At 46.8% G+C, this 25,140-nt stretch overlaps 1 protein-coding gene and 1 pseudogene across 2 annotated transcripts; both read right to left on the bottom strand.

Annotated features, from left to right (window-relative positions):
- Positions 1-1,388: 1,388 nt before the first annotated feature.
- On the bottom strand, positions 1,389-6,202 carry MED8 (mediator subunit 8). Of its 2 annotated transcripts, none has more exons than XM_048675584.2 (12): positions 5,848-6,202; positions 5,552-5,676; positions 4,992-5,116; positions 4,714-4,897; positions 4,504-4,611; positions 4,276-4,343; positions 3,728-3,973; positions 3,381-3,428; positions 3,065-3,274; positions 2,795-2,857; positions 2,563-2,620; positions 1,389-2,079 (listed from the first exon to the last, which is right to left on the bottom strand). In XM_048675584.2, the coding sequence occupies exons 1-12, from the start codon at positions 6,060-6,062 to the stop codon at positions 1,796-1,798; spliced, it is 1,734 nt and encodes a 577-aa protein (XP_048531541.1). In that variant the 5' UTR covers positions 6,063-6,202; the 3' UTR covers positions 1,389-1,795. The 2 variants fall into 2 exon arrangements, with proteins under 2 accessions (XP_048531541.1, XP_048531542.1); XM_048675585.2 differs by having other exon boundaries at positions 2,563-2,617.
- Positions 6,203-9,148: 2,946 nt separating this feature from the next.
- Positions 9,149-10,924, bottom strand: LOC125556607 (putative E3 ubiquitin-protein ligase ARI5 pseudogene; annotated as a pseudogene).
- Between the last annotated feature and the right edge of the window lie 14,216 nt (positions 10,925-25,140).

Below are 25,140 nucleotides of genomic sequence, written 5' to 3'. Positions count from 1 at the left end.
TGCCAGGGAACACGTCGTGTCCAAATCGGGTGGTCGCTGCACCAGCACCACGGCGCGGATGTCATTCCGGAGTCCCTCGACAAAACAAGTCAGATAGAAGTAAGGATGCAATGATTCAGAATAGGAAGTTAAATGATTGACCGAAACTTCAAAATGTTCAATGTAATCAGTAACTGTGGTCGTCTGATGGATGGTATAGAACTGTCTAATGAGCAATTGGTGGCGATCACGCCCAATCAAAGGTAGATAACTTGGAGTGTATGGACTGTAACCACACCGCCGCTGAGCCTGGGAAATTCAGGGCGGCCATAGGAACCTAGAAGGAGTTGTGGATCCCAAACATTGCAAAATATTGCTCACACATGGTTTTTCAGATACAAGGATTTTCGCCCAAGAACGACGGAAACGAAATGGATGGGTGGGCTTGCCCCAGACCCACGAGCATCTGACTCGCGTGTGCAAAAGGTGAGAGAGGTGGAACTGGGGATTGGGGCAGGAACTGACCGGTGCTTGGGAGAGACACCGACGGGGTCACCGGTGCCTCCCGGTGAAGAAAAACGTCGCCGTGGTCCGTAGACCCGTGGGGTAGCGTCGCCGCGCGATCCACAACCGCAGGGAGGCCGCTGTCCGCTGCAACGGGCGGCTCGCGCGTCGAGGGCCCCAACGCTGCCGCACCAGACGCCCCTGGCGCCGGCGCGCGCCCTTGACGGAGATCCATCACCGCGTCGCTGAGCTCGGAGACGCGGCGCTCGAGGTCCGGACGCCAGGTGATCAGGTCGTCGAGCTTGGTCATGTTCGCGTGCACCGCCGCGGTGTTGTTGCGGAGGTCAACCCGAATCTCGTCCATGGACTTGGTGAGTCGGTCCATGTACTCCTTCATCGACGGATCCATCTCCTCGATCTGCGATCTAGCTTGTCGAAGGCGTCGGGTTTTCACGAAATTGGCCAGATCGGAAGTGATGGAAGGGAGGTGGTTGGGCTCTGATACCAGATGTTATGATTACATTGATCCTCTCTTGGTTTAGCTCTCTGAAGTAGTAGCTTAGGTACAGGAGATTACAAGAATTGGTAGGAGTTCTTCGATGCAAGATGAACACAAGAACAAGTGGAAGGGAAAGTAGGTAGCCGACTCGCCTTGCTTAAGTAGCGTGGCCCTTCGAGTGTAGCTGGTTGGCCCAGTCCGGCCCAGTGAAGCGGGGGTTTGTCCATGGTACACGCTTGACCCGTGTACCGCGCGTGTCGTTGGCGCTGTGGTGGGTGCCTTTCCTGGCAGGGGCGCTAACAATTCAGATGCCAAGAAGTCATTAGGTGTATACCAATCAAACATATCACCAGCTCTTGTGCGATTACAAAGAAAACAAAATCCCAGCTATTTCACAGCAACCATCTGAAATTCAAGAATTGCCCTGGATCAGAGTTCAGGACTTAGGTTATATTTTAGACTGAAGAATGCGCCTATCCGAGCATGCATCATAAGTTGCAGTGCAGTACATACATATCCGAGCATGTCATAGTTTGCAACGAATTCCAGCCCGCAAGCTACTCTAGCTGATGCATCTAACGTCGATTTACAACGATGGCGAACAATCATGACCACTTGCACGGTGCACGGCCACTGGACACAAGCAAAACCAGTGGTGAATCATCGGTAGCCCATGCCATTACTGCACACAGGGAAGACGCAACGATGCGTCGTCAGGAGTAACATCGTCCAGCCGAAAATACTGCCTCGACTCTGGCCAGGAACCCATGCCTCGCCTTGGCAACACACGGTTAGTTAGCCCGCTTGAATGAATCATTGCTGGTTTTGCTGCCTCTGCTGGGGGAAGTTCGGGTTCGGCATCTGATTCTGCAGCTGGTTTTGCATCTGATTTTGCATCTGGTTCTGCATTTGGTTCTGCTGCTGGTTCTGAAGGCCCACCATGCCCTGCTGCTGCAAGCTCTGACCGCCTCCTTGCATGTTCCCGTATAGCCCTTGCTGCTGCTGCTGCTGTTGTTGTTGTTGCTGCTGCTGCTGCTGCTGCTGCTGCATTTGCATTCCCATCATGCTCGTGGTATTTGCGCCTCCCATGCCGTACACTGCAGTAAGCGATAAAGGAGAATTACTTGCTCAGAAAGTATATTTAAAATTAAACTGCGCTAGGGAGGGTCAAGGAGGATTTCATCGAAACTAAAATGACACAGAAACGATACAGAGCGCACAGTTATGAATCATACGTGACTAGAAGCTTTTCGCCTGCACCACTATCTAAAACAACTACAGAGCTAGATACCTGCACAGAAGAAACCCAAATATATCTGCAATAGCAGTGCATCAAAAACCAGCGCATCTAACTTTTCCTCGGGACAACCGTTTTTGTAAATACATGCTGAATTATGCTCCAAATTTAACTGAAGAATAGTTAATTAATGTATGTTTTCTTCTGAACTGTGACTATATCACACCAGCTAAGTAGTCCAAGCAGGATGACACAAGTACACTATATAGCTGTACAGAAAATTACGCATTTCCTTAATTTATTAATAATGACGAAAGCCTAAAAGAGGATGAATGGTACATACTTTGGTCGGTCATCATTTGATGACTCCTCTGAGGATGCCCACCAGTCAAACCAAACTGCTGAACAATCATAAGAAAACAACATTAGAATTTATAAATGCAAGAAAGGATATGCAAAGAATAAGTCACAGCAGAAAAAAAATGGAGAATTATAAATGCAGTGCACTACTGTGTTTCAACAAAAACATCTGCAACCAATGTGACTTGATGATAACAAACAAGAAAGGCATTTACCTGCATTTGCGGCATCATTGACTGTGACTGCATTGTTTGCATAGTCCCAGGTATGTTTGCCATCTAAAATGCACACAAAAAAGGCAGTTCAATCAGGACAGGAATATGTTCAGAATATCCAGAAGAAAACCTGACAACTGAACAAACTCGAATCTTTCTTCATGAGCTCATGAATGTTCGTGAGTACGTCCATAGAGAGTATAATTATCCTCTCGAACAACAACCTTATAATTTTTACATGACTTAATAAAAAGAAAGGTGTTATCTAACCATTTGTGAGTTTGAAGATGCCTGTGCAGCAGTATACATTGCACTGTTTGCAGCTCCAGTGAACTGGCCCAAATGGCTTCTCAACTGATTTCCTTGGTTCAATTGGCTCTGAGACATGCCTGGCTGCATGCGTGCAGCCTGCATCTGCCTATTCTGAAACTGTGACAAGGCTTGTGCTTGGCTGTACTGCATCTGCTGTTGGCCAGCAACCTACAAAAGGTTTTCAACAGCAAGTTATGAGCTTTGTGAAACTAAAAACAATTATATTTCCATGTCTAGAAAATATAGAAGTGGTCAATGGTAAAAATGCCTGTACTTTTTGCTGAGCTTGTCCCTGTAGATCTTGTAACTGAGGAACCGAGCTCTACAAGAAAATTGTAGATTTAGTACAACAACAACAACAACAACAACAACAACAACAACAACAAAGCCTTTAGTCCCAAACAAGTTGGGGTAGGCTAAAATTATAGATTTAGTGAGCACCGAAAATTGTAGATTTAGTGAGCACCAAAAAGTACCATGTTGGGATAAATAGTGTAGAATTTTTGCAAGACAGCAGTACAAAATCATAAGAAATACGCTCAGGAAACCGATAACATTGTTGTTGCCAATGCCACAAGCGCAACAAAACCTCTTTAAAACTGAAAAGGAAAGTTACCTTACCTGTGCTAGCATCCCAGCAGCTGATGGCCTCAGCTGCTGCTGCTGTTGCTGAGATGCTTGCATCAGCTTTTGCCTCTGCTGCTGTGGTGTCAGATGTTGCTGTGGTGAAGGGGTATTCATCATATTGGTGCCTGACCTAGGGGAGTTAGCATATGGCATTGGAGGAGTAGACACATTTTCAAAATTAGGGGTTCCGGCAGTTCCAGGCGATGGAGCAGATCTGCCAAGTAATTGTCCTCCAGATGCCTGCATGAAGCGTTAACACATCCGATGACTAAGATAAAAGGATCAAACGTTTCATTGAATTCAGGCTAGTGATTGCTATCATCAATCCTCAAATAAAAACAACAGAAGGTACTCAAACCAACACTTAATACAGTTCACAATAACAGGGACTGACATCATATGACCAACCAGTAAACAGGAAAACAACACCTCGCGGGGAACATTAATGGCATGCAACAAAAAAGGAATATGAGCAATAAGATGGATTCCAATTTCAATATGTACACGACTTCTATGAGTGCTAATACTGATGCTACACAAACCTGCATTGGATTTCCCTGGGCGCTGACATTATTAGGTGAAAATGCTGGTGTATTTTTGGGATAGGCGCCTGCAAATATAAATAGCTGTTAGATGCTGATACTGGAGCGTTTTCTGACACATGCTTTAAACGCAAAAGGTTATGATGCACTTGATGTCAGCTAAACATGGCATAAAAAATCCTAATAGAGCATGACAAAATGTGGAAATATCACACGATCTAATCTTACCAGAATTATCACCAAAATTATGAGCCCCGTCTCCAGTAGCAAGTACTTCCATTAGATGGCTAGGAAGAGATGAATGCATCTGCCTTTGGTCTCCCGATACCCGTAATCCTGAGAATCAGGCTATTTCAGCATTGAGGGTCCATAACACAAATAGGAGACGTACATGAGTTATTTAATTTAGAAGTCCAAAAAGCATCAATGTGTTTTCACCTTCACCATAATTTACTGCCGCTCTAAGTAGACTTTCCTGCTCCTGTATCTTTGCAGCTTGTGCCTTGTCCAACATAGGACCAAGATTTGCCCCTTGACGGGCTCCTAGACCATGAGTCTTACGGCACTCAGCGATTACTCTCTCAGCAGTTTCACACGCATTCGCAATCATGTCTATCCGAGCCTGAAAAGGCAGCAAATCCAATTTTATTTATCAGACAACCAACAGATCAATCAATAACAGTGTGATACAGGTTTGCATTTTCCACATCAAGCACCTTTAACTTTTCCATTTGAGAAGGCACGGGCAGATTCGTTATTCCAGACAACAACTGTTCCCTCTTTGTAGTTTCCTCAACTTCCATCTCCGGTAAGAGCTTTGACGACAGCATTACAGGCAGTACTGCAATACACACGCAGGTCAAGCAGGAAACATGATGTGATACTAGTAGCAAACGAAGAATAATCGTATGCATTGACAAAAGCAACATGGGACCATTAAATTGCAGCACATCACAACAATCTAGAGAAATCCTGAAACAGCATTTTGGTAGTTGATTTTCTACTGATCCCCTGTCACACTTATCTATCCCTGAAAAGAAATTAGAACAACAACACCTGCCTATGAAACTGGACAGGGTTCTTCGTATCAGATGTGTCATTTTCACACCTAATTGAAATTGAAATCTCTGAACCCATTCAACCGAAACATCATGCGTGCTCATAGGCCATCATGGTCCCAGAACAATTTTACTAGCCAGAGAAAGGAAAAGATATCGCATGGCACATATATATAACTGAAAAAAAATATTTAAAAAATTCAGAGGAGCTCACTCACTTGCAGCGTTCTCGGCGTTGACGTTCCTGGGGTACACGACGAACCCCTTGTTCACCTTCTTGATGTCCTCCACGATGTTGAAGAGCTCCATGCTCACCATGGAAAACTGCCCGAGCACGTCCTGCCTGCCAGCCGCCATACCATACCAGTCAGCAACCAATCGAATCGCGCAGCAGTAGCATAACTATCGCACACGGGCCGGAGGATCCACCGAAACCCTAGGTCGGGGATTCACTCTAGGCGGCGGCGGCGGCGGCGAGCAATGGAGGGAGGGGAGGGGATGGGTGAGCCCGAACCACTTGGGGGAGCCGCTGGGGTTGACGCGGGCGATGGCGTCGAAGTCCTCGAGGATGCGGGAGATGGCCTTGTAGAGCCCCACCGCGCGCGCCCGCATGCCCTCCAGGTTCAGCTGGCTCTGCACCTCCCCGTTGAGCCGCTCCGCCCGGGGAGGCGCGGGCTGCTGCTGCTGCTGCCCTCCCGCCGCGGCGCCCGGAGCCGCCGCCGCGTCCATCGCCGGAGCTGGGGCTGGCGGTGGGGCGGAGGAGGAGGGGTGAGGGGAGGTTGAATCGGAGGGTGTTCGGATCGCCGGCGTCTGGCAAAGGGTCCGGTCCACTCGAACACTCAGCGGTCAGCCCCTCCTCCCTCTCCACAATGTCTAAAAAAATGTTTTTCTTCAAGATATAAGATAAGGAGCTTTTGAACTGAGATGAGATGAACTGAAATTCCAAAATACTCCCTCAGTCTCAAAATAAAGGTCTCAAATTTTGCATAACATTGTACTGAAATTAGTATAATATAAATATAAACGGTTGATGACATCAATTATAAAATAATATGAATTTTTTAACTCAACCACAAAATATACTTTTTTTAAACCTCTTCATGTACATGCCCGGCTAACTACATGCGCCCTCAGAGCATCCACCCATGAAGGATTTTATGTCGTCAGGTCATCACAAGGACCAATCTCCGTCATTTGGTTTGGACTAGCGGGTGAAAATTTTGTTCCTGTAGCATCCTTGTTCGGTTGGTACTCGTCCCTCTCACATTGAATCCAAAGACATATGTTCTTCACACTAGGGGTAAACGTGCCCTTCTTTCTTACTTTATCGTAAATCATTCTCCTCCACTTCTCTAGAGGTTTCACGCCACCGCCAACATCGTCATTTCACTTATTCGCCGGACGAGGCCAGGGCACAAACTCATGCCCTATCCTTCGACACACCTTCTTCTCAAGCTAAGTGAATTTCACACACGTCCTCTTTGTCTTCCTTCTTACGCACCGACATCTTCTCCTCACGCACCCCAAAATCATTAATGATGGGAGAAACCAATATATCACCTCTCACCTTCATCGCCAACAAGATCCCTTCAGGCACTACGCCTCGATCTACTTTCCTCTATGACAAACTTCAGATCATAAGATCGACAAACCATTATTCATTGGCAGTACCCTCTCTTGCACCTTCTTAAACTAACTAAACCTAGCACCCTTCCTTTTCATCTTCTTTCAGACATCTCACTCTGCCACCTTTCGGGGGCCCAGCCCACACAGTTATTTACCTCTCTTCTTTACTCTTACCAAGTGAGTTCTTCTCACATGGTTGACGGGTGTGCCTCGGCCATCAAGTTGGGATGTCACACCAAATCACTAATAAGGCAGGGAAAAACTTAATGTGAACCCTTGTCATCTTCACATCCCCTCTCCCTTCCCGCTACTAACTAATCACCCTAAGGTAGTTCGCTCCATATGCATTACTGTGGAACAGTCATAAGAACATCTCCAGTGGATCGCTCCATACGCATTATTGTTGAACGGTCATAAGAACATCTCCAGTGGATCCCTTTTCCTAAACAATTATGGTATAAGATGATTTGGGTTAAAGAAACTTTGTTCCAAGAGATCCCCTTTCCCCAAAAACTTTTCGGTGATCACTAAAAACACCCCAACTCACCCCTTCATAGAGGGAGAGACGCAACTTCCCCTATACTCCCATCCATGTTGGCCCGAGCCAAGAGGCTGGTTTTTCACCGCCTCGTGTCCCCCATATGCAACCTTCCGCTTCGACTGACATGCATCCTCATTGCTAACGAGCACCACACCACCATCGGGCCCGCACGGTCGCGCCACCACCAGGTTTAGCCACTACTCCATCTCCCCTCGACACCGGTGTAGGTCGGAGTACACCTTCGAAACAACTAGAGAGCACAATGCCAACAAGTTGCTCGACGAAATTCCTCGCCTAATATTTATGCAATGAAGAATTTCAGAGTTCATCGACAATGTAATAGTTCATACATACTTTTTGCAGATGAGTTCGCTTTCTGAGTTGTTTTTCGACAACTCGTCATAGGGGCAATGACAATGATTTTGAAATGGAAACGACATTGTATGTGTTATATGATGTCAAATAAGAGGTTGAAGCATCATGGCTCAGTGTCCGGTCGTGTGGTAGTTCATCGGAATAAGCAAGTCGGGCATGATAAGCTTATGTAGGGTTATTTTGGAGAGAATCAAATGTTTCGCCATAAAATTGTCCATGAAGTTCATTGTCTCTACTTCATGCAAAAATGGGATGCAGCTGGTCAACTTGGTCATAATGCTTTGAAGAAGGTTGTGTCATCGGTGTGCATGCTTGCAATGGTTGTCGAGCTGATTCTATTGCTGGCTGGATTGGAATTGTAGAGATCACAGTCAATTAAAAGTTTGAATAAATTCGTGAAGTGTTGTCATTGATATCTTTGGAGGGAGATATCTCCAGCACCAAATGAAGCTGGCACCGCAAGGCTTCTGCAAATGGGTGCATCAAATGGCTTTCCCGGTATGCGTTGAAACATCGACTTGCATTGGAGGTGGAAGAATAGCCGTGCAGCAAGGGCGGTTGCCATGTAACCTGCAAAACACATGGCAACTGGCAGCTTTGAGTGTGGGAGAGGAGACGGGCGTGTGGGCGAACTGATAAATGCCCACACACCAGCCCCTGTGTGGGCGAACTGCTAAACGCCCACACACCAGTCCCTCCGTGTGGTGAAAACGAACGTGTAGGCGACCGGATTAATGCCCACACACCAACCCAGTCCTACGTGGTACCACAAACATGCCAAGATTCGTGCAACCATAAACGGACGTGGATCCACGCGTGTGAACAAGATGCAAACGCCCATACGTGTAGGCATTAGTGTTTCCGTTTCATAAATGATGAATGTTGTGTGTTTGAGACAAAACTATACGAGTTATTTTGATGGTAAATGGATATGTCTATGTCTACACAAGTGTTGAAGATGCTCTAAGGTAATTTTCCACGCTTACCCTTTGGGAGACATATTTTTTGATCTCATAGAAATTAACAATTCACTATACAAGAAAGCACACCCACATCTATTATTAAATACTTTTTTCGTTCCAAAATAAGTGACTGTACTCGCTTATTTTGGGACAGAGGGAATATTTAAGAAAATGTTGACAATTGCAGTTTGATCAGGTGTAATCTGGTTTCACTGTTTGCAGAGTTGGCCCACTTGATAATCGTCCTAGCCAATATGGTCGGTTGAGCCAATTACTACTACGTTGTACAGATGCTGCATGTATTGATTGATTTACATCCGCAGCTCTTCGAAGAAGTCTTCGTCGTCGTCGTCGTCCAGCGGTGGTGGGGGAGGGGCGGCGGCAGCGCGGCGGGCGGCGACGGCGGGGTCGACCTCGACCTCGGCCAGGCCGTCCCGGAACGCCCTCGCCATGTTCTCGAAGTGGTTCCTCGCCACGGTCGTCAGGCTCGACAGCCTGGGCCTGAACTCCAGGTACTTGTCGGCGACCGCGCCGTGCTCGCCGGCCGCTTCGGCGACGAGCTTCGCCCTGTCCTTCTCGGCGCACTCGTGCAAGCGCTCCAGCGACTTGTCGGCCTGGCTCTGCAGGTCCTCGAACAGGTCGCGCTTGGCCGGGTCGTCCAGGTAGTAGCCGAAGGCGTACGTCCACCGGAGCATCCGCCGGCACTCGGCCACCTGCCGGTACGCCTCCTCCAGGAAGTCGAGCTCCGTCTCCACCACCCCGAACGCGGCGGCCACGGCCTCCCTCTGCGCGCCGTCCTTGCCGAGCGCCGCCGTGTCCTCGAGCGCCTTTTGACGGGACCGCTCGTGCGCGCCCCAGCGCTCGTAGTAGTGCAGGTACCGGTCGACCGACGCCTTGGCCTGCGCCCGCCGGAGCTCCTCCTCCGTGTACTTGCCCTCCGCCCTGGCGGTGTTGTAGGTGTTGCAGTTGTAGTTGCCGCCGTCGTGCTTGTCCCAGGGGCCCAGGCAGAGCCAGCAGAACTGGTGCTTGCACGGCGGCGAGCACGTCATGTGCATGCACCCCTGGTTCTTCTGGATGGGGCGGCGGCACTCCGGGCAGTGCTTCGTGTTGGCCAGCACCCACTGCGCCGTCTCCGAGTCGGAGCGGTTCTTCTCCAGCCACTCCCGCACCGTGTCGCACGCCACCGGGCGGTGCGCCTCCTCGCCGCAGGCGAGGCAGAAGCCGTGCCCACACGCGCACCACGCGTCCAGCTGCACCGTGCACTTCTCGCCGTCGAACTCCACGGTCCGGTCGCACCCGGGCGCCGGGCACCACCGGATCCTCTTGCTCTCCTCCACGTACGAACGGACCAGGAACTCGCCGTACCGTTTCGCGTCGTCGGCGTCGGCCACGTCGTCGACTAGGTCGCGCACCACGGCGGCGGAGCAGCCCATGTCCGGGCACCGTATCGACAGGCAGCGCGCGCCGTCCCCGACGGCGGCGCGCACGTAGCCGCTCCAGCACCCGCGGCAGTAGAAGTGGGCGCACCCGGCGGACCGCATCTCGCCGGGGGCGTGCGCGTCGAAGCAGATGTAGCAGGTGAGGGGCGCGTCGTTGACGGCCACGGAGACGGCGTCGCCGTCCGGGGGCAGGCCGACGGCGTCGCGGACCTTGTGCTCGTCCGAGAACCACCGCTCCCACACGCCCTGGGCGCTCCACTTGAAGTGGCGGAGCACGGCGGCCGCGAGCCCCGGCGGGAGCGCGATCAGGTCGGCCACCCGCGCCGTGTGCTCCTCCTGCCGCGCGCGCACCTCGTCCATGGTCAGCACGGCGTACTGCGTCGCCGTGAACCTCATCTCGTCCAGGACTTCGCCTTTCTCATCCACCTCCTCCAGCCCCTCCTCCTCGTCCCCCTCGTATTCATCGTACATGCCGTCGTCGTCGCCGTCGCTGTCGCCATACAAGCAATCATCGTCGGCGTCGTCGCCGGCGCCGGCGTCATTGTCGCTTTCGTTGGAGGCGGTCCGGAAGCTCAGACGATCGTCGTCGTCGCCGCCCTCCTCGGGGCTGCTGTAGAACTCCTCCTCGTTGTCGCTCGTCAGCGCCATGGCTGCCCTAGTAGCTAGCTAGCTAACCTGGCGATCGACCGATCGATCTTGCACGTCGTAGCTAGGTAGGTACTGGTGGTGGTATGAGGGTTTGGCCCGAGCGCCAAGCTCTTATAGATGCTGCATGGCGGCCATGGGTGCCGAGTCGGGCTAGGGTTTTGCACTGCCAATCAATCTGTGTTATCAAGCAAGAGCAGATCATAGTCGGATACTTGTAGCTAGTAGCAAACGTGCGCTTCGCGTCTCCAGGGGAAAAAGACACGTGTCCGTTTGTTACTGCCTGAAACATTTTTTTGGCTTGTTTAATGAATGGATTTATTTATTTATGCCCGTGCGTCGTTTTGTTGCGAAAATCACACCGTTCTTATTTATTCTTCATTCATCCTGTGTCCAGTTGCGTTGCACTGCACCCGACGAACGTGTTCACCTTTTTACGAGAATTCCTTTTGAATTGGTTAGATTGCTTACCACATGTGTTATATGATCTTTTTTACAAAAATTCAGAAACATTAAAAAAGATGGCAAATTTTAGCATGCTCCGTCTTATCTTCCCTTTTCATGTGGAAGGGATGCTCCTACCGCTGCGCTAAATAAGCGTCGCGCCGCAAATTTATCCTTTTTAGCACGCGTGCAATCGGTAGAGAGGCTTCAGCGGATGCGCAATAAGCGCGCGCCCGACATTAGAGTTGGGCGCGCGCCGCGCGGTCCGAATCGCCATCACGCGTTGTGTATTTGGTGCGCCCGCTTCCGAGCGCCGCACACTCGAGTGCTCGCGCCGCACTCTCTCCGCCGCGCCACCTTAGCCTCGCCCGCGCCGCCGTCGGCGAATTGATCTGGTGGACGCCCGCGCCGGCACCCCCCTCACCCCTTCCTACACCTGCGACGCCTCCGCTGCCGCCGCAAACCCTAGCGCGGGGAGGTTTGGCTTCGCCTCCGCCGGAGCTCCTCCAATGCCAACGGCTTGATTGTTGATGTGCCTTTCGTTGGTGTGAACTTTTATGTCATGAACTTGGTTTGAATTTTGAACTTGGTTGGATGATGTTGTGGGCATGAACTTTTATGTTATCAACCTGTTTGTGTGATTCAAATTATGCCATGTCTTTGTGGACGATTGGCGCGTTTAAAAAGGAGCCTCTGGCTAGTACTGCTACAACAGAAAGAAATATAAGAGGGATAAACGATGTATACCCTCCAATCGGCCATGCGGTGGCAGTAGCCGCGGCCTTCTTGTCGGCGTCGGTCAATATGATGATGTGGACGCGGCTCGGCTCGGCGAGGCGAGGCGAGCGGAGGAGTGCGCGAGAGCCTCATCTCTTTTCAAGCTCTAATAGCATGAGGAAGAGAATCCCTTATAAACCACTCCAACTCTCCTTCCACTTCCGGGGTGGGACTAAACTTCCCACCACCTTGTCATGCCACTTACATGGCTCCTTAGAGATCAAATCTGAAATTGTCATATGGGCTCTAGGCCCATCTCATATTTCAACACCTTTCCTACTCCTCCCGATACAATCTCTCCTATTCTCTATGCTTTAAATCATCCACGTATGAGCTACTGCCTCGCCGATCAACTCTTCGTTTGATTTCTGTTCGGCGCTGATTGATTGAAGCACAAGTGCACAACGTTGGTTAGCTACCTAATATAAGCAGCTGGATGGGCTTCCTCGCGGATGGATCGATGGAGCCATGGAGGCGCTGCGTACGTGATGACCCAAGGCACCGATGCATGCCGGCGCTGGCTCCGTTGTACACGCAGTCGCCACCGCATCTGTCGTCTGTGGATCCGGACGAGCAGCCGCTTGTCGCCTGCGGCGCCACGTGAGCCACTTCATCCAGCGACCGAGGACGCCGGCCACTGCTTGTGAGGACGCTGGAGCTAGCTGCCACATCCGGTGGGGACTTGCTGAAGTTCGCAATTAGAGTAACTTTAGCAGATCTTGCATTCCGTCGGCTCGCAAAACGTGTTTGCAGTTCGTGCAGAATCGTTTTTACGAGCCGGGGCGGACTGACACAGATGCAGACCCTTCAAACGGATCCATAAAAAAATATATTCGCGAAATATGCCTTTTTACGGATCGGTTTCTGTGGGATCTATTCGGGCACCACCGCGACGCCCCGCAAACAGATAAAATGTAAATCTCACATTTGATATAAGATTTCACAAACAAGTTTAAAATGAAACAACATAAACAATTTTACGCGCAAATAGAAGCCAAATTCACTACGGCTAACGCAAAAGAGGGCCCTGCAAAAGGTTTGCGTCCATGTCCGGCATCATCTTGATCGATCTTCACTCCACCATCGAGTCCACCTTGAAGTTCATCGGCGCCACCGAATCCACCTCCGGCGCTTGTTCCAACTCCCGCACCGAAATCATCCACATTGCCACCATATGGAGCGGAGAAAACATCACCGGAACTGTAGCACGGACCGGCCGACGCCACCATTCTTCTCTTCAAGATTTCTCTCCTTGCCATATCATGCCATGTTTTGATGAGGTCGTCCATGTCATTGCGGTTCATTGACATGATCTTGTTCTCTTCGGCGAGCAACATGGACATGGATTTGTTTTCAGCGACGCGTGCTCTTCTCTCCTCGATGGCAGCTTTGCGCAACCCCTCTTCTTTGAGCAACTGCCACTTTTCTTGCTTCTCCTTCGCCTTCTTCTCGGCCAATTCTTTCTTGATCTCCAACGACTTCAACAACATCGACTCGTTGGATTGCACCATGGCACCAATCTTCTCCCTCAAACTCGATGTTTCCTGCTCTCTTTTCATCTTCTCCTTGGTCTTCTTGTCGCCATCGGGCTTGTGCAAATTTCTTGGGCCATCATCATCCTCATCTTCATCCATGTTTGTAAGTGAGCCTCTCTTTGGTGGGGATTCTTTGTCGATCAACTACCACTTCTCGCACTTTTGGAGCAACTCCCAACAATGCTCTAGTTTGAAAATTTTGCCTTCCGAAGCTTCCATGTCCTTGTATCTATGTTGAGCAATCTTGTCCTACACAATGTGAACGAAGTGATCCAATCATTTCCCATGATGCAATATGATGATGCACAATTTGAACAAAGGCAAAACAAACTCACATAGTCGGACTCCACGGTGCCACTTGGAGGTGCATTGCGTACTTGCTCCAAGCAAGCTGCCCAACGGCTGCACATAGGCTTGATATTCTCCCAACGCCCTTGAAGCGACCGAAATGTGCGTGGAGTCCTATTGGGATGCTTTGCCATAATGCAGAAGTATTGATCTTCGATTCTTTGCCAATATCTTTTGGAAGTTTGAGAAGTACCCATGCATGCATCAAGAGATATCGCACTTCATGCTTGAATCAAAGCTTGATCTTCCAAGATCGTGTAGTTCTTCGATCTTATGCTTTTCCCAGATTTTGCTTGCGATTGCTCAAACGCTTCCGCTCCGATCTCCTCCAATTCGTCCGCACAACCATGATCATCCACGCCGCCCTCCGTTTCATTGTAGTCGAATGGTTTGAAAGGGGCTTGATCAATGTCAACCGCGTTCGTGTCCAACAAGTTCACGAACTCGTTTGTTGCATTGTTCGAACCATCGCTATAGCGAACGATAACAAGTCACAAGCTATCGAGAATAATGGCGAAAAATGAAAGGGAATCGCCAAGACCGAAGACGCATACCTTCCGGCCATTTCGTCGAACACCTCGCTCGCGGGAGGAGCGGCACCGTTGAACGGCATCGCCGGAGCACCTCCTCGCGGGGGGATGGAGTGAGAGGTTGAAGAAGGTGGCTTCTTTGAAGCCGGAACCTTCCTCCGCTTTACGCCCGCGACCTTGTCGACCTTCTCCGCCACCGACCGGGATCGCGCTGCCGCGTTGGCGCCCGGAGCGCGGGCCATCGCGGCGGGGGCAGCCGGATTCCCGCCCTGCACGACCATGTTGCCCTACCGCTTGCGGGCAGGCGCGACTTGTGCTTGGGCGGCAGCGGCAGGGCCAACATGGCCGGCGACAAGATCCGCCGAAGGGGAAGGAGCGTGCGCGACCTCGACGGTGACGGGGGGCAGCATTGGGTCGTCCATGGCGACGAAGGACGGCCGGGGAGGAGGAACCGGAGCTTGCGAAGGGGGGCCATGGTGGCGGAGAGTGCGGGAAGCGGGAAGCGGTGCGCGGAAATGTCCCTCCCGCCAAATCTCGCACGGGATAAGGATTGAGCTCGGTCAGCCTCCCAGCCCATGAAGATAGAGATTGGGGGAGAAGATTTGCCGCGCCCCACAAAAATATTTACGGGCCGGGACGGGATACGGGGTCTGATCGTGCCGATTTTCCGGCTCCAACCCGCAATTTGGTGGTTATTTTGCGGGCTGGGGCGGGATGCGAGGTCTGCTAGAGTTGCTCTTAGGACGCCGCACCATCCTAAAAACACTAAAACGACAGGTTTCCAACGGCCGCCTCAACTGTGTCTTCTATGCTGATTATGCGATTTTACCTATCCTTCCTATGAAGAATTGCACTCAAGTCACTCATCATAGTATATATACAGTAGATTTTTGGAAGCAGTGTATTTCCTACCTGCACATTATTTGAACAAAATTACACTGCATATATTCAAAGAAATTACATGCTACAATTGTTTGAGCAGAATAATTTCCAAACTTCAAATTATTTATCAGATTATAACAATGTTGATTCCTTTGGTATCATTTTATAAAGTGATTCTATTTTCACGTCTGATCTGTGCTATTTTCTCGAGTGTTTGACAAAAAACTACCACATTAGGGGTTGTCGTCCCACTGAACTACCACATTCAAAAAGTGACTGATAACTACCAAAAAAAGTTAATTTTGTGACTAAAAACTACCACTTTCGGAAAATGGCCAGTTTACATGATTTAAACATGTTTATGACATGTGGGGCCTGTCTGTCAAGGCTGACGTGGCAGGAAAGTCAACTCCATTATTTCGAACAGTTAAGTTGACCCTTATGACAAGTGAACCCCACACGTCAGCATCACCTCCTTCTTCCCCCTCATCTCTCTCTATGTGGAATTTTAGCAAACACCTCATGTGCACCTCTACCGCGATGGAAGACTTGCCGGACCTCCCTCTATACGCCGGCGAGCTCCTCAGCTTGTCGCCCCCTGCCACCTCTCCTTTCCCTTCCTCCCTGCCTTCGCTTCTCACACGCGTGAGCTCGCCCTGCCATGGCGCCTCGGCCTCTGCTCTGTCCGTCGTCGGAGCTCCGCGCCAGCCCGCCTTCCCTTCCTTCAGTAGTCAATTCTTCAACAACCGAGCAACACGCCCGCAGCCACACCCTCACACCACTCTACTCCAACGTCGCCGGCCTCCGTGAACCCCATCCCTCTCACCCATCTGCTTCCCCGTTTCCTGCCTTCACCGCCTGCCATGGCCGGCCCCAAGCGCCTCCTCCCTGCCTCGCTGCTACCTCTTGAGCACTGCGTTGGATTTCCCCGAAGAGGAAGGGATGATGCAGCAAAGTAGCGTAAGTATTTACCTCAGTTTTTGAGAACCAAGGTATCAATCCAGTAGGAGGCTACGCTCGAGTCCCTCATACCTACACAAAAACAATAGCTCAACGCAACCAACGCGCTTAGGGGTTGTCAATCCCTTCACCGTCACTTACGGAAGTGAGATCTGATAGAGATGATAAATAATATTTTTTTGGTATTTTTGGTATAGAGATGCAAAGTAAATAAAGTAAAAGCAAAGCAATAGTAAAGTGATGGAGATTGATATGATGAGAAAGAGACCCGGGGGCCATAGGTTTCACTAGTGGCTTCTCTCAAGAGCATAAGTATTCTACGGTGGGTGAACAAATTACTGTTGAGCAATTGACAGAATTGAGCATAGTTATGAGAATATCTAGGTATGATCATGTATATAGGCATCACGTCCGAGACAAGTAGACCGAAACGATTCTGCATCTACTACTATTACTCCACTCATCGACCGCTATCCAGCATGCATCTAGAGTATTAAGTTAAAAACAGAGTAACGCCTTAACCAAGATGACATGATGCAGATGGATAGTTTCATGCAATATGATAAAAAAAACCATCTTGTTATCCTCGATGGCAACAATACAATACGTGCCTTGCTGCCCCTTCTGTCACTGGGAAAGGACACCGCAAGATTGAACCCAAAGCTAAGCACTTCTCCCATGGCAAGAACAACCAATCTAGTAGGCCAAACCAAACTGATAATTCAAAGAGACTTGCAAAGATAACCAATCATACATAAAAGAATTCAGAGAAGATTCAAATATTATTCATAAATAGACTTGATCATAAACCCACAATTCATCGGTCTCAACAAACACACCGCAAAAAGAAGATTACATCGAATAGATCTCCACGAGAAAGGGTAATCTGTAGCTAGCGCAAGATCTGGAACCCCAAAAATTCTAAAATAAATTTATGGACGTGAGTAATTTATCTATTAATCATCTGCAAAAAGAATTAACTAAATATCACTTTCCAAATAAAAATGACAGCAGTTCTCGTGAGCGCTAAAGTTTCTGTTATTTACAGGAAGTTCAACAAGACTTTCCCTAAGTCTTCCCAACGGTTCTACTTGGCACAAACACTAATTAAACACAAAAAACACAACAAAAATAGAGGCTAGATAATTTATTTATTACTAATCAGGAGAAAAAAGCAAGGAATAAAAATAAAATTGGGTTGCCTCCCAACAAGCGCTATCGTTTAACGCCCCTAGCTAGGCATAACAAGCAAGAATAGATCTAGGTATTGCCATCCTTGGTAGGCAATCCATAAGTGGCTCTCATGATAGATTCATATGGTAATTTTATTTTCTTTCTAGGGAAGTGTTCCATGCCCTTTTTTAATGGAAATTGAAATCTAATATTCCCTTCCTTCATATCAATAATTTCACCAACCGTTCTAAGGAAAGGTCTACCAAGAATAATAGGGCAAGAAGGATTGCAATCTATATCAAGAACGATAAAATCTATGGGCACATAATTCCTATTTGCAACAATAAGAACATCATTAATTCTTCCCATATATTTCTTAATAGTTGAATCCGCAAGATGCAAGTTTAGAGAGCAATCATCAAAATCATGGAAATCTAGTAAAGCACACAAAGTTTTGGGAATAGTAGAGACACTAGCACCCAAATCACACAAAGCATAAAACTCATAATTTTTAATTTTAATTTTAGTAGTTGGTTCCCACTCATCATAAATTTTTCTAGGGATAGAAACTTCCAATTCAAGTTTTTCTTCATAAGATTGCATCAAGGCATCAACGATATGTTTAGTAAACGCTTTATTTTGACTATAAGCGCGAGGAGATTTTAGCATGGATTGCAACAAGGAAATACAATCAATCAAATAGCAATTTTCATAGTTAAATTCCTTGAAATCCATAATAGTGGGTTTAGCAACATCTAGGGTTTTAATTTCTTCAATCCCACTTTTATCAAATTTAGCATCAAGATCAACAAATTCCGAATTCTTAGAATGCCGTCTAGGTAAAGGTGGATCATATTCAGTCCCATCATTATCAAGATTCATATTGCAAAACAAAGATTTAATAGGGTACACATCAATAACTTTTAGATCTTCATCATTATTTTCATAGGAACTAGAAGAACACACTTTTATAAAGGCATCTTTCTTAACACGCATCCTAGCGGTTCTTTCTTTGCACTCATCAATGAAAATTCTCATGGCTTTGAGGGACTCATTGATATCATGCTTAGGTGGAATAGATCTAAGTTTCAAAGAATCAACATCAAGAGCAATTCTATGAACGTTCCTAGCCAAATCATCAACCTTAAGTAATTTTTCTTCAATCACAGCATTAAAATTCTTTTGCGAAGAAATAAATTCTTTAATATTAGATTCAAAATCAGAGGGCATCTTATTATAATTTCCATAAGAATTGTTGTAGGAATTACCATAATTATTAGAGGGATTACTAGGGTAAGGCCTAGGATTGAAATTTCCTCTATACGCGTTGTTACCAAAATTGTTCCTACCAACAAAATTCACATCCATAGATTCATTATTATTCTCAATCAAAGTAGACAAGGGCACATCATTAGGATCAGAAGAAACACTCTTATTAGCAAATAATTTCATATGTTCATCCATCTTTCCACTCAAAACATTAATTTCTTCTATCGCATGCACCTTTTTAGTAGATCTTTCAGTATGCCATTGATAATAATTAACCATAATATTATCTAGGAGTTTAGTAGCTTCTCATAAAGTGATTTCCATAAAAGTGCCTCCCGCGGCCGAATCTAAAAGATTTCTAGAAGCAAAATTCAATCCGGCATAAAATTTTTGTATAATCATCCACAAATTCAAACCATGAGTAGGGCAATTACGTATCGTTAATTTCATTCTCTCCCAAGCTTGTGCAACATGTTCATGATCAAGTTGTTTAAAATTCATAATAACATTTCTAAGAGAGATGATCTTAGCGGGAGGAAAATACTTAGAGATAAAAGCATCTTTGCACTTGTTCCATGAATCAATACTATTTTTAGGCAAAGATGAAAACCAAGCTTTAGCACGATATCTAAGCAAAAAAGGAAATAGCTTCAATTTAACAATATCATTATCGACATCTTTTTTCTTTTGCATGTCACACAAATCAACGAAGCTATTAAGATGTGTAGCGGCATCTTCACTAGGAAGGCCGGAGAATGGATCTTTCATGACAAGATTCAACAAAGCAGTATTAATTTCACAAGATTCAGCATCGGTAAGAGGAGCAATCGGAGTGCTAAGGAAATCATTATTGTTGGTATTGGTGAAGTCACACAATTTAGTATTATCTTGAGCCATCGCGACAAACAAGCAAACTAACACACGAGCAAACAAGAGCAAACGGGCAAAAGAGGAAAATAGAGAGGGAGGATAGAGAGAGAGGGCGAATAAAACGGCAAGGGTGAAGTGGGGGAGAGGCAAATGGCAAATAATGTAATGCGGGAGATAGGGATTGTGATGGGTACTTGGTATGTTGACTTTTGCGCAGACTCCCCGGCAACGGCGCCAGAAATTCTTCTTGCTACCTCTTGAGCACTGCGTTGGATTTCCCCGAAGAGGAAGGGATGATGCAGCAAAGTAGCGTAAGTATTTCTCTCAGTTTTTGAGAACCAAGGTATCAATCCAGTAGGAGGCTACGCTCGAGTCCCTCATACCTACACAAAAATAATAGCTCAACGCAACCAACGCGCTTAGGGGTTGTCAATCCCTTCACCGTCACTTACGAAAGTGAGATCTGATAGAGATGATAAATAATGTTTTTTTGGTATTTTTGGTATAGAGATGCAAAGTAAATAAAGTAAAAGCAAAGCAATAGTAAAGTGATGGAGATTGATATGATGAGAAAGAGACCCGGGGGCCATAGGTTTCACTAGTGGCTTCTCTCAAGAGCATAAGTATTCTACGGTGGGTGAACAAATTACTGTTGAGCAATTGACAGAATTGAGCATAGTTATGAGAATATCTAGGTATGATCATGTATATAGGCATCACGTCCGAGACAAGTAGACCGAAACGATTCTGCATCTACTACTATTACTCCACTCATCGACCGCTATCCAGCATGCATCTAGAGTATTAAGTTAAAAACAGAGTAACGCCTTAACCAAGATGACATGATGCAGATGGATAGTTTCATGCAATATGATAAAAAAAACCATCTTGTTATCCTCGATGGCAACAATACAATACGTGCCTTGCTGCCCCTTCTGTCACTGGGAAAGGACACCGCAAGATTGAACCCAAAGCTAAGCACTTCTCCCATGGCAAGAACAACCAATCTAGTAGGCCAAACCAAACTGATAATTCAAAGAGACTTGCAAAGATAACCAATCATACATAAAAGAATTCAGAGAAGATTCAAATATTATTCATAAATAGACTTGATCATAAACCCACAATTCATCGGTCTCAACAAACACACCGCAAAAAGAAGATTACATCGAATAGATCTCCACGAGAAAGGGGGAGAACATTGTATTGAGATCCAAAAAGAGAGAAGAAGTCATCTAGCCACTAGCTATGGACCCGTAGGTCTGAAGTAAACTACTCACACTTCACCGGAGGGGCTTGGATGATGATGTAGAAGCCCTCCGTGATCGATGCCTCCTCCGGCGGAGCTCCGGAACAGGCCCCAAGACGGGATCTCGTGGATACAGAAAGTTGCGGCGGTGGAATTAGGTTTTTGGCTCCGTCCCCGATCGTTTGGGGGTACGTGGATATATATATAGGAGGAAGAAGTACGTCGGTGGAGCTTCAAGGGGCCCACGAGGCAGCGGGGTGCGCCCTAGGGGGGGCGGCCCCTACCCTCGTGAGCACCTTGTGGCTTTCTTGACGGAGGGTCCAAGTCTCCTGGATCTTATCTGATGAGAAAATCACGTTTCCGAAGGTTTCATTCCGTTTGGACTCCGTTTGATATTCCTTTTCTTCGAAACCCTAAAACAGGCAAAAACAGCAATTCTGGGCTGGGCCTCCGGTTAATAAGTTAGTCCCAAAAATAATATAAAAATGGAAAATAAAGCCCAATAATGTCTAAAACAGTAGATAATATAGCATGGAGCAATCAGAAATTATAGATACGTTGGAGACGTATCACTCGCTCGAAGCCCTCCCGCGTCTCCTCCGCGACCCCTGTCTGACGCCAGGGCCGAGCTGCTTGCCTCCCTTGCCATCCACCACCATCGCCTCCCTCCTTCCGCCGTTGTGCTGTTGGCCCTCACTGCCGAGTGTCTCGTCAGTGGCCTCCTCCTTGCCCCGTGCTCCATCCAGCTCCGCCGCCTCCCATCATCCTCCTGCCTGCGCCGCCCCTTGGACTACCACCACTAACGCAAGCACCTGAGTAACGGCGCCGGCGACTCGGCGGCGACCAGGTTGCGCGCCAAGTGGTAGTAGCTCGCCGGTGTGCTCCTCTACTGCTGGTAATTAAGGTGTTTGTTGAAATGCCAAAGAGAGAGGGGGAGGAGGAGGAAGAAGAAGGTGATGCTGACGTGCGGGGTCCACTTGTCATAACGGTCAACTTAACGGTTCAAAATAATGTAGTTGACTTTCCTGCCACATCAGCCCAGACAGACGGGCCCCGCATGTCATAAACACGTTTAAATCGTCTAAACTAGTCATTTTCCGAAAGTGGTAGTTTTTAGTCACAAAATTAATTTTTTGGTAGTTATCAGTCACTTTTTTGAACTAGATAAAACCCCGCGCGTTGCTGCGGAATACGTTGTAAAATATACTAATGTGATTTGATTTTATTGAACATGAATATTTGGATTAATAATACAATAACTAAAGCTGATTATACATATGTGTTATTATATAATTTTAAAATATTTATTAAATATAACTATCTTTTCTTCATGCATGGTACATATGATTTAGAATTGGCAAAATATATAATGATGAAATTATATTATCCATGCAGCTAGTTAATCTATGATTTTGTGAGAAAATGTCGTTAGCGCTTCATGGTTAATTATTGGGTTCTAAACTATTTGTTTGTTTGTTTTTGCGCATGGGTTGCCCTTGGCAGTCTTGAAAGAAACTGAAATAAGGGCCACACTTTGGGAAAAATAATTGGAAGCTAAATGGATGCTTCATATTTTGGTAAGAACAAAGGCATGATGGTGAGGCACATGGGCTTTTTGACAATTGGAAGGAAACTTTTAAACATGAATTATATATGGCGTTACCCCATAGAGTTAGGAAAGCAATATGTACTGCTCAAGAATGGCTCGATAATCTGATGTGATCATTTTCCTTATTTCTATCTTTTGCATGATTGTTAACTTTAACTTATTTTTATAAGATATCCTACTGTTTCCTGTCAGAATAATTTTTTTGACTGAACACTACATGTACCCCTTGATGTCTACTACACAACCTTCTTTTTGTAGACGTTGTTGGACCTCCAAGTGCAGAGGTTTGTAGGACAGTAGCAAATTTCCCTCAAGTGGATGACCTAAGGTTTATCAATCCGTAGGAGGCGTATGATGAAGATGGTCTCTCTCAAGCAACCCTGCAACCAAATAACAAAGAGTCTCTTGTGTCCCCAACACACCCAATACAATGGTAGATTGTATATGTGCACTAGTTCTGCAAAGAGATGGTGATACAAGTGGTATATGGATGGTAGATAAAGGTTTTTGTAATCTGAAAATATAAAAACAGCAAGATAACTAATGATAAAAGTGAGCGTAAACGGTATTGCAATGCTAGGAAACAAGGCCTAGGGTTCATACTTTCACTAGTGCAAGTTCTCTCAACAATAATAACTTAATTGGATCACATAACTATCCCTCCAAAGTCACTAATAGCGGAGAACAAACGAAGAGATTATGGTAGGGTACGAAACCACCTCAAAGTTATTTTTTCTGATCGATCTATTCAAGAGTCTGTAGTAAAATAACATGAAGCTATTCTTTCCGTTTAATCTATCCTAGAGTTCGTACTAGAATAACACCTTAAGACACAAATCAACCAAAACCCTAATGTCACCTAGATACTCCAATGTCACCTCAAGTATCCGTGGGTATGATTATACGATATGCATCACACAATCTCAGATTCATCTATTCAAACCAACACAAAGTACTTCAAAGAGTGCCCCAAAGATTCTACCGGAGAGTCAAGACTAAAACATGTGCCAACCCCTATGCATAGGTTCATGGGCGGAACCCGCAAGTTGATTACCAAAACATACATCAAGTGGATCAATAGAATACCCCATTGTCACCACGGGTATCCCACGCAAGACATACATCAAGTGTTCTCAAATCCTTAAAGACTCAATCCGATAAGATAAGTTCAAAGGAAAAACTCAATCCATTACAAGAGAGTAGAGGGGGAGAAACATCATAAGATCCAACTATAATAGCAAAGCTCGCGATACATCAAGATCGTACCACCTCAAGAACACGAGAGAGAGAGATCAAACACATAGCTACTGGTACATACCCTCAGCCCCGAGGGAGAACTACCCCCTCCTCGTCATGGAGAGCGCCGAGATGATGAAGATGGCCACCGGAGAGGGATTTCCCCCTCCGGCAGGGTGCCGGAACGGGTCTAGATTGGTTTTCGGTGGCTACGGAGGCGTCTGGCGGCGGAACTCCCGATCTATTGTGCTCCCCGAAGTTTTTAGAGTATATGGGTATGTATGGGAGGAAGAAGTACGTCGGTGGACCTCCGGGCTGTCCACGAGGCAGGGGGCGCGCCCAGGGGGGGTGGGCGCGCCCCCACCCTCGTGGGCAGCCCCGGACTCTCTTGGTCCAACTCCGATACTCCGTGGGCTTCTTCCGGTCCAAAAATAAGTTCCGTGAAGTTTCAGGTCAATTGGACTCCGTTTGATTTTCCTTTTCTGCGATACTCTAAAACAAGGAAAAAACAGAAACTGGCACTGGGCTCTAGGTTAATAGGTTAGTCCCAAAAATCATATAAAATAGCATATAAATGCATATGAAACATCCAAGGTTGATAATATAATAGCATGGAACAATCAAAAATTATAGATACGTTGGAGACGTATCATACCTTAATCATATATGCTTCGTTGTTCTGATATAAGAAATGATTAGATGTCATAATTTGTAAAAAACCCAAATCAATAAACATGCAACAAATAATTCGATCTTTCATCCATCTCTAAACAGAATTACAGAAGGCATGGCAAAAATAATAAGAAAATCATATAGCACAACCTTATGCTAAAGTTGCAAGATAATAGGAGGATTAGGAATGGAGCAATCAGGAATAGCCTGCTACAATTTCCACAAATCAAAAAAGGAATAGCCTGCCACATGGTACATATGCCATGAGGGGGAGGACATGATAAGCAAATCATGTAGCATAACCTCACGCTGAAGTAGAAAGATTACAGGAGGATTAGGAATGCAACAATCAGGAATAACTTGATACATTTCACACACACAAAAAAGGAATAGCCTGCTACATGGAACAGATGGCATGAGGGGGAGGACCTGCAGGCAATGGAGAATACAAATTTCGCCGAGCACTATAATCAGTATGAGAAGAAATAGAGGTGCATGAACAAAATTAATTGCAGGGCAAGATTAATTTAGGAGACACAATCAAGGATTCACGCCAGGGGTTATTTACCTGCTCATGGGCGTGGTGCTGCAGTCGAAGGCTAGATAAGAGTAGGGGACTTGTCCATGATTCAACAGGCAAGAGATGCGGGGTGGAGGCGCTGGAG

Source organism: Triticum urartu, chromosome 5A, assembly GCF_056163025.1.
Source record: "Triticum urartu cultivar PI428250 chromosome 5A, HENAU_Tu73, whole genome shotgun sequence".
Classification (NCBI taxonomy): Eukaryota; Viridiplantae; Streptophyta; class Magnoliopsida; order Poales; family Poaceae; genus Triticum; species Triticum urartu.
This window is presented reverse-complemented; position numbering and strand designations above follow the sequence as displayed.

What these genes read in the sequence shown, in the direction of transcription:
- MED8 (XM_048675584.2), bottom strand. Translation starts at nt 6,062, where the DNA reads ATGGACGCGGCGGCGGCTCCGGGCGCCGCGGCGGGAGGGCAGCAGCAG. An exon ending in CAACGCCGAGAACGCTGCAA is followed by an intron (nt 5,117 to 5,551) that starts GTGAGTGAGCTC and finishes TGTGTATTGCAG; the next exon opens with TACTGCCTGTAATGCTGTCG. An exon ending in CTGCTGGGATGCTAGCACAG is followed by an intron (nt 3,429 to 3,727) that starts GTAAGGTAACTT and finishes ATTTTCTTGTAG; the next exon opens with AGCTCGGTTCCTCAGTTACA.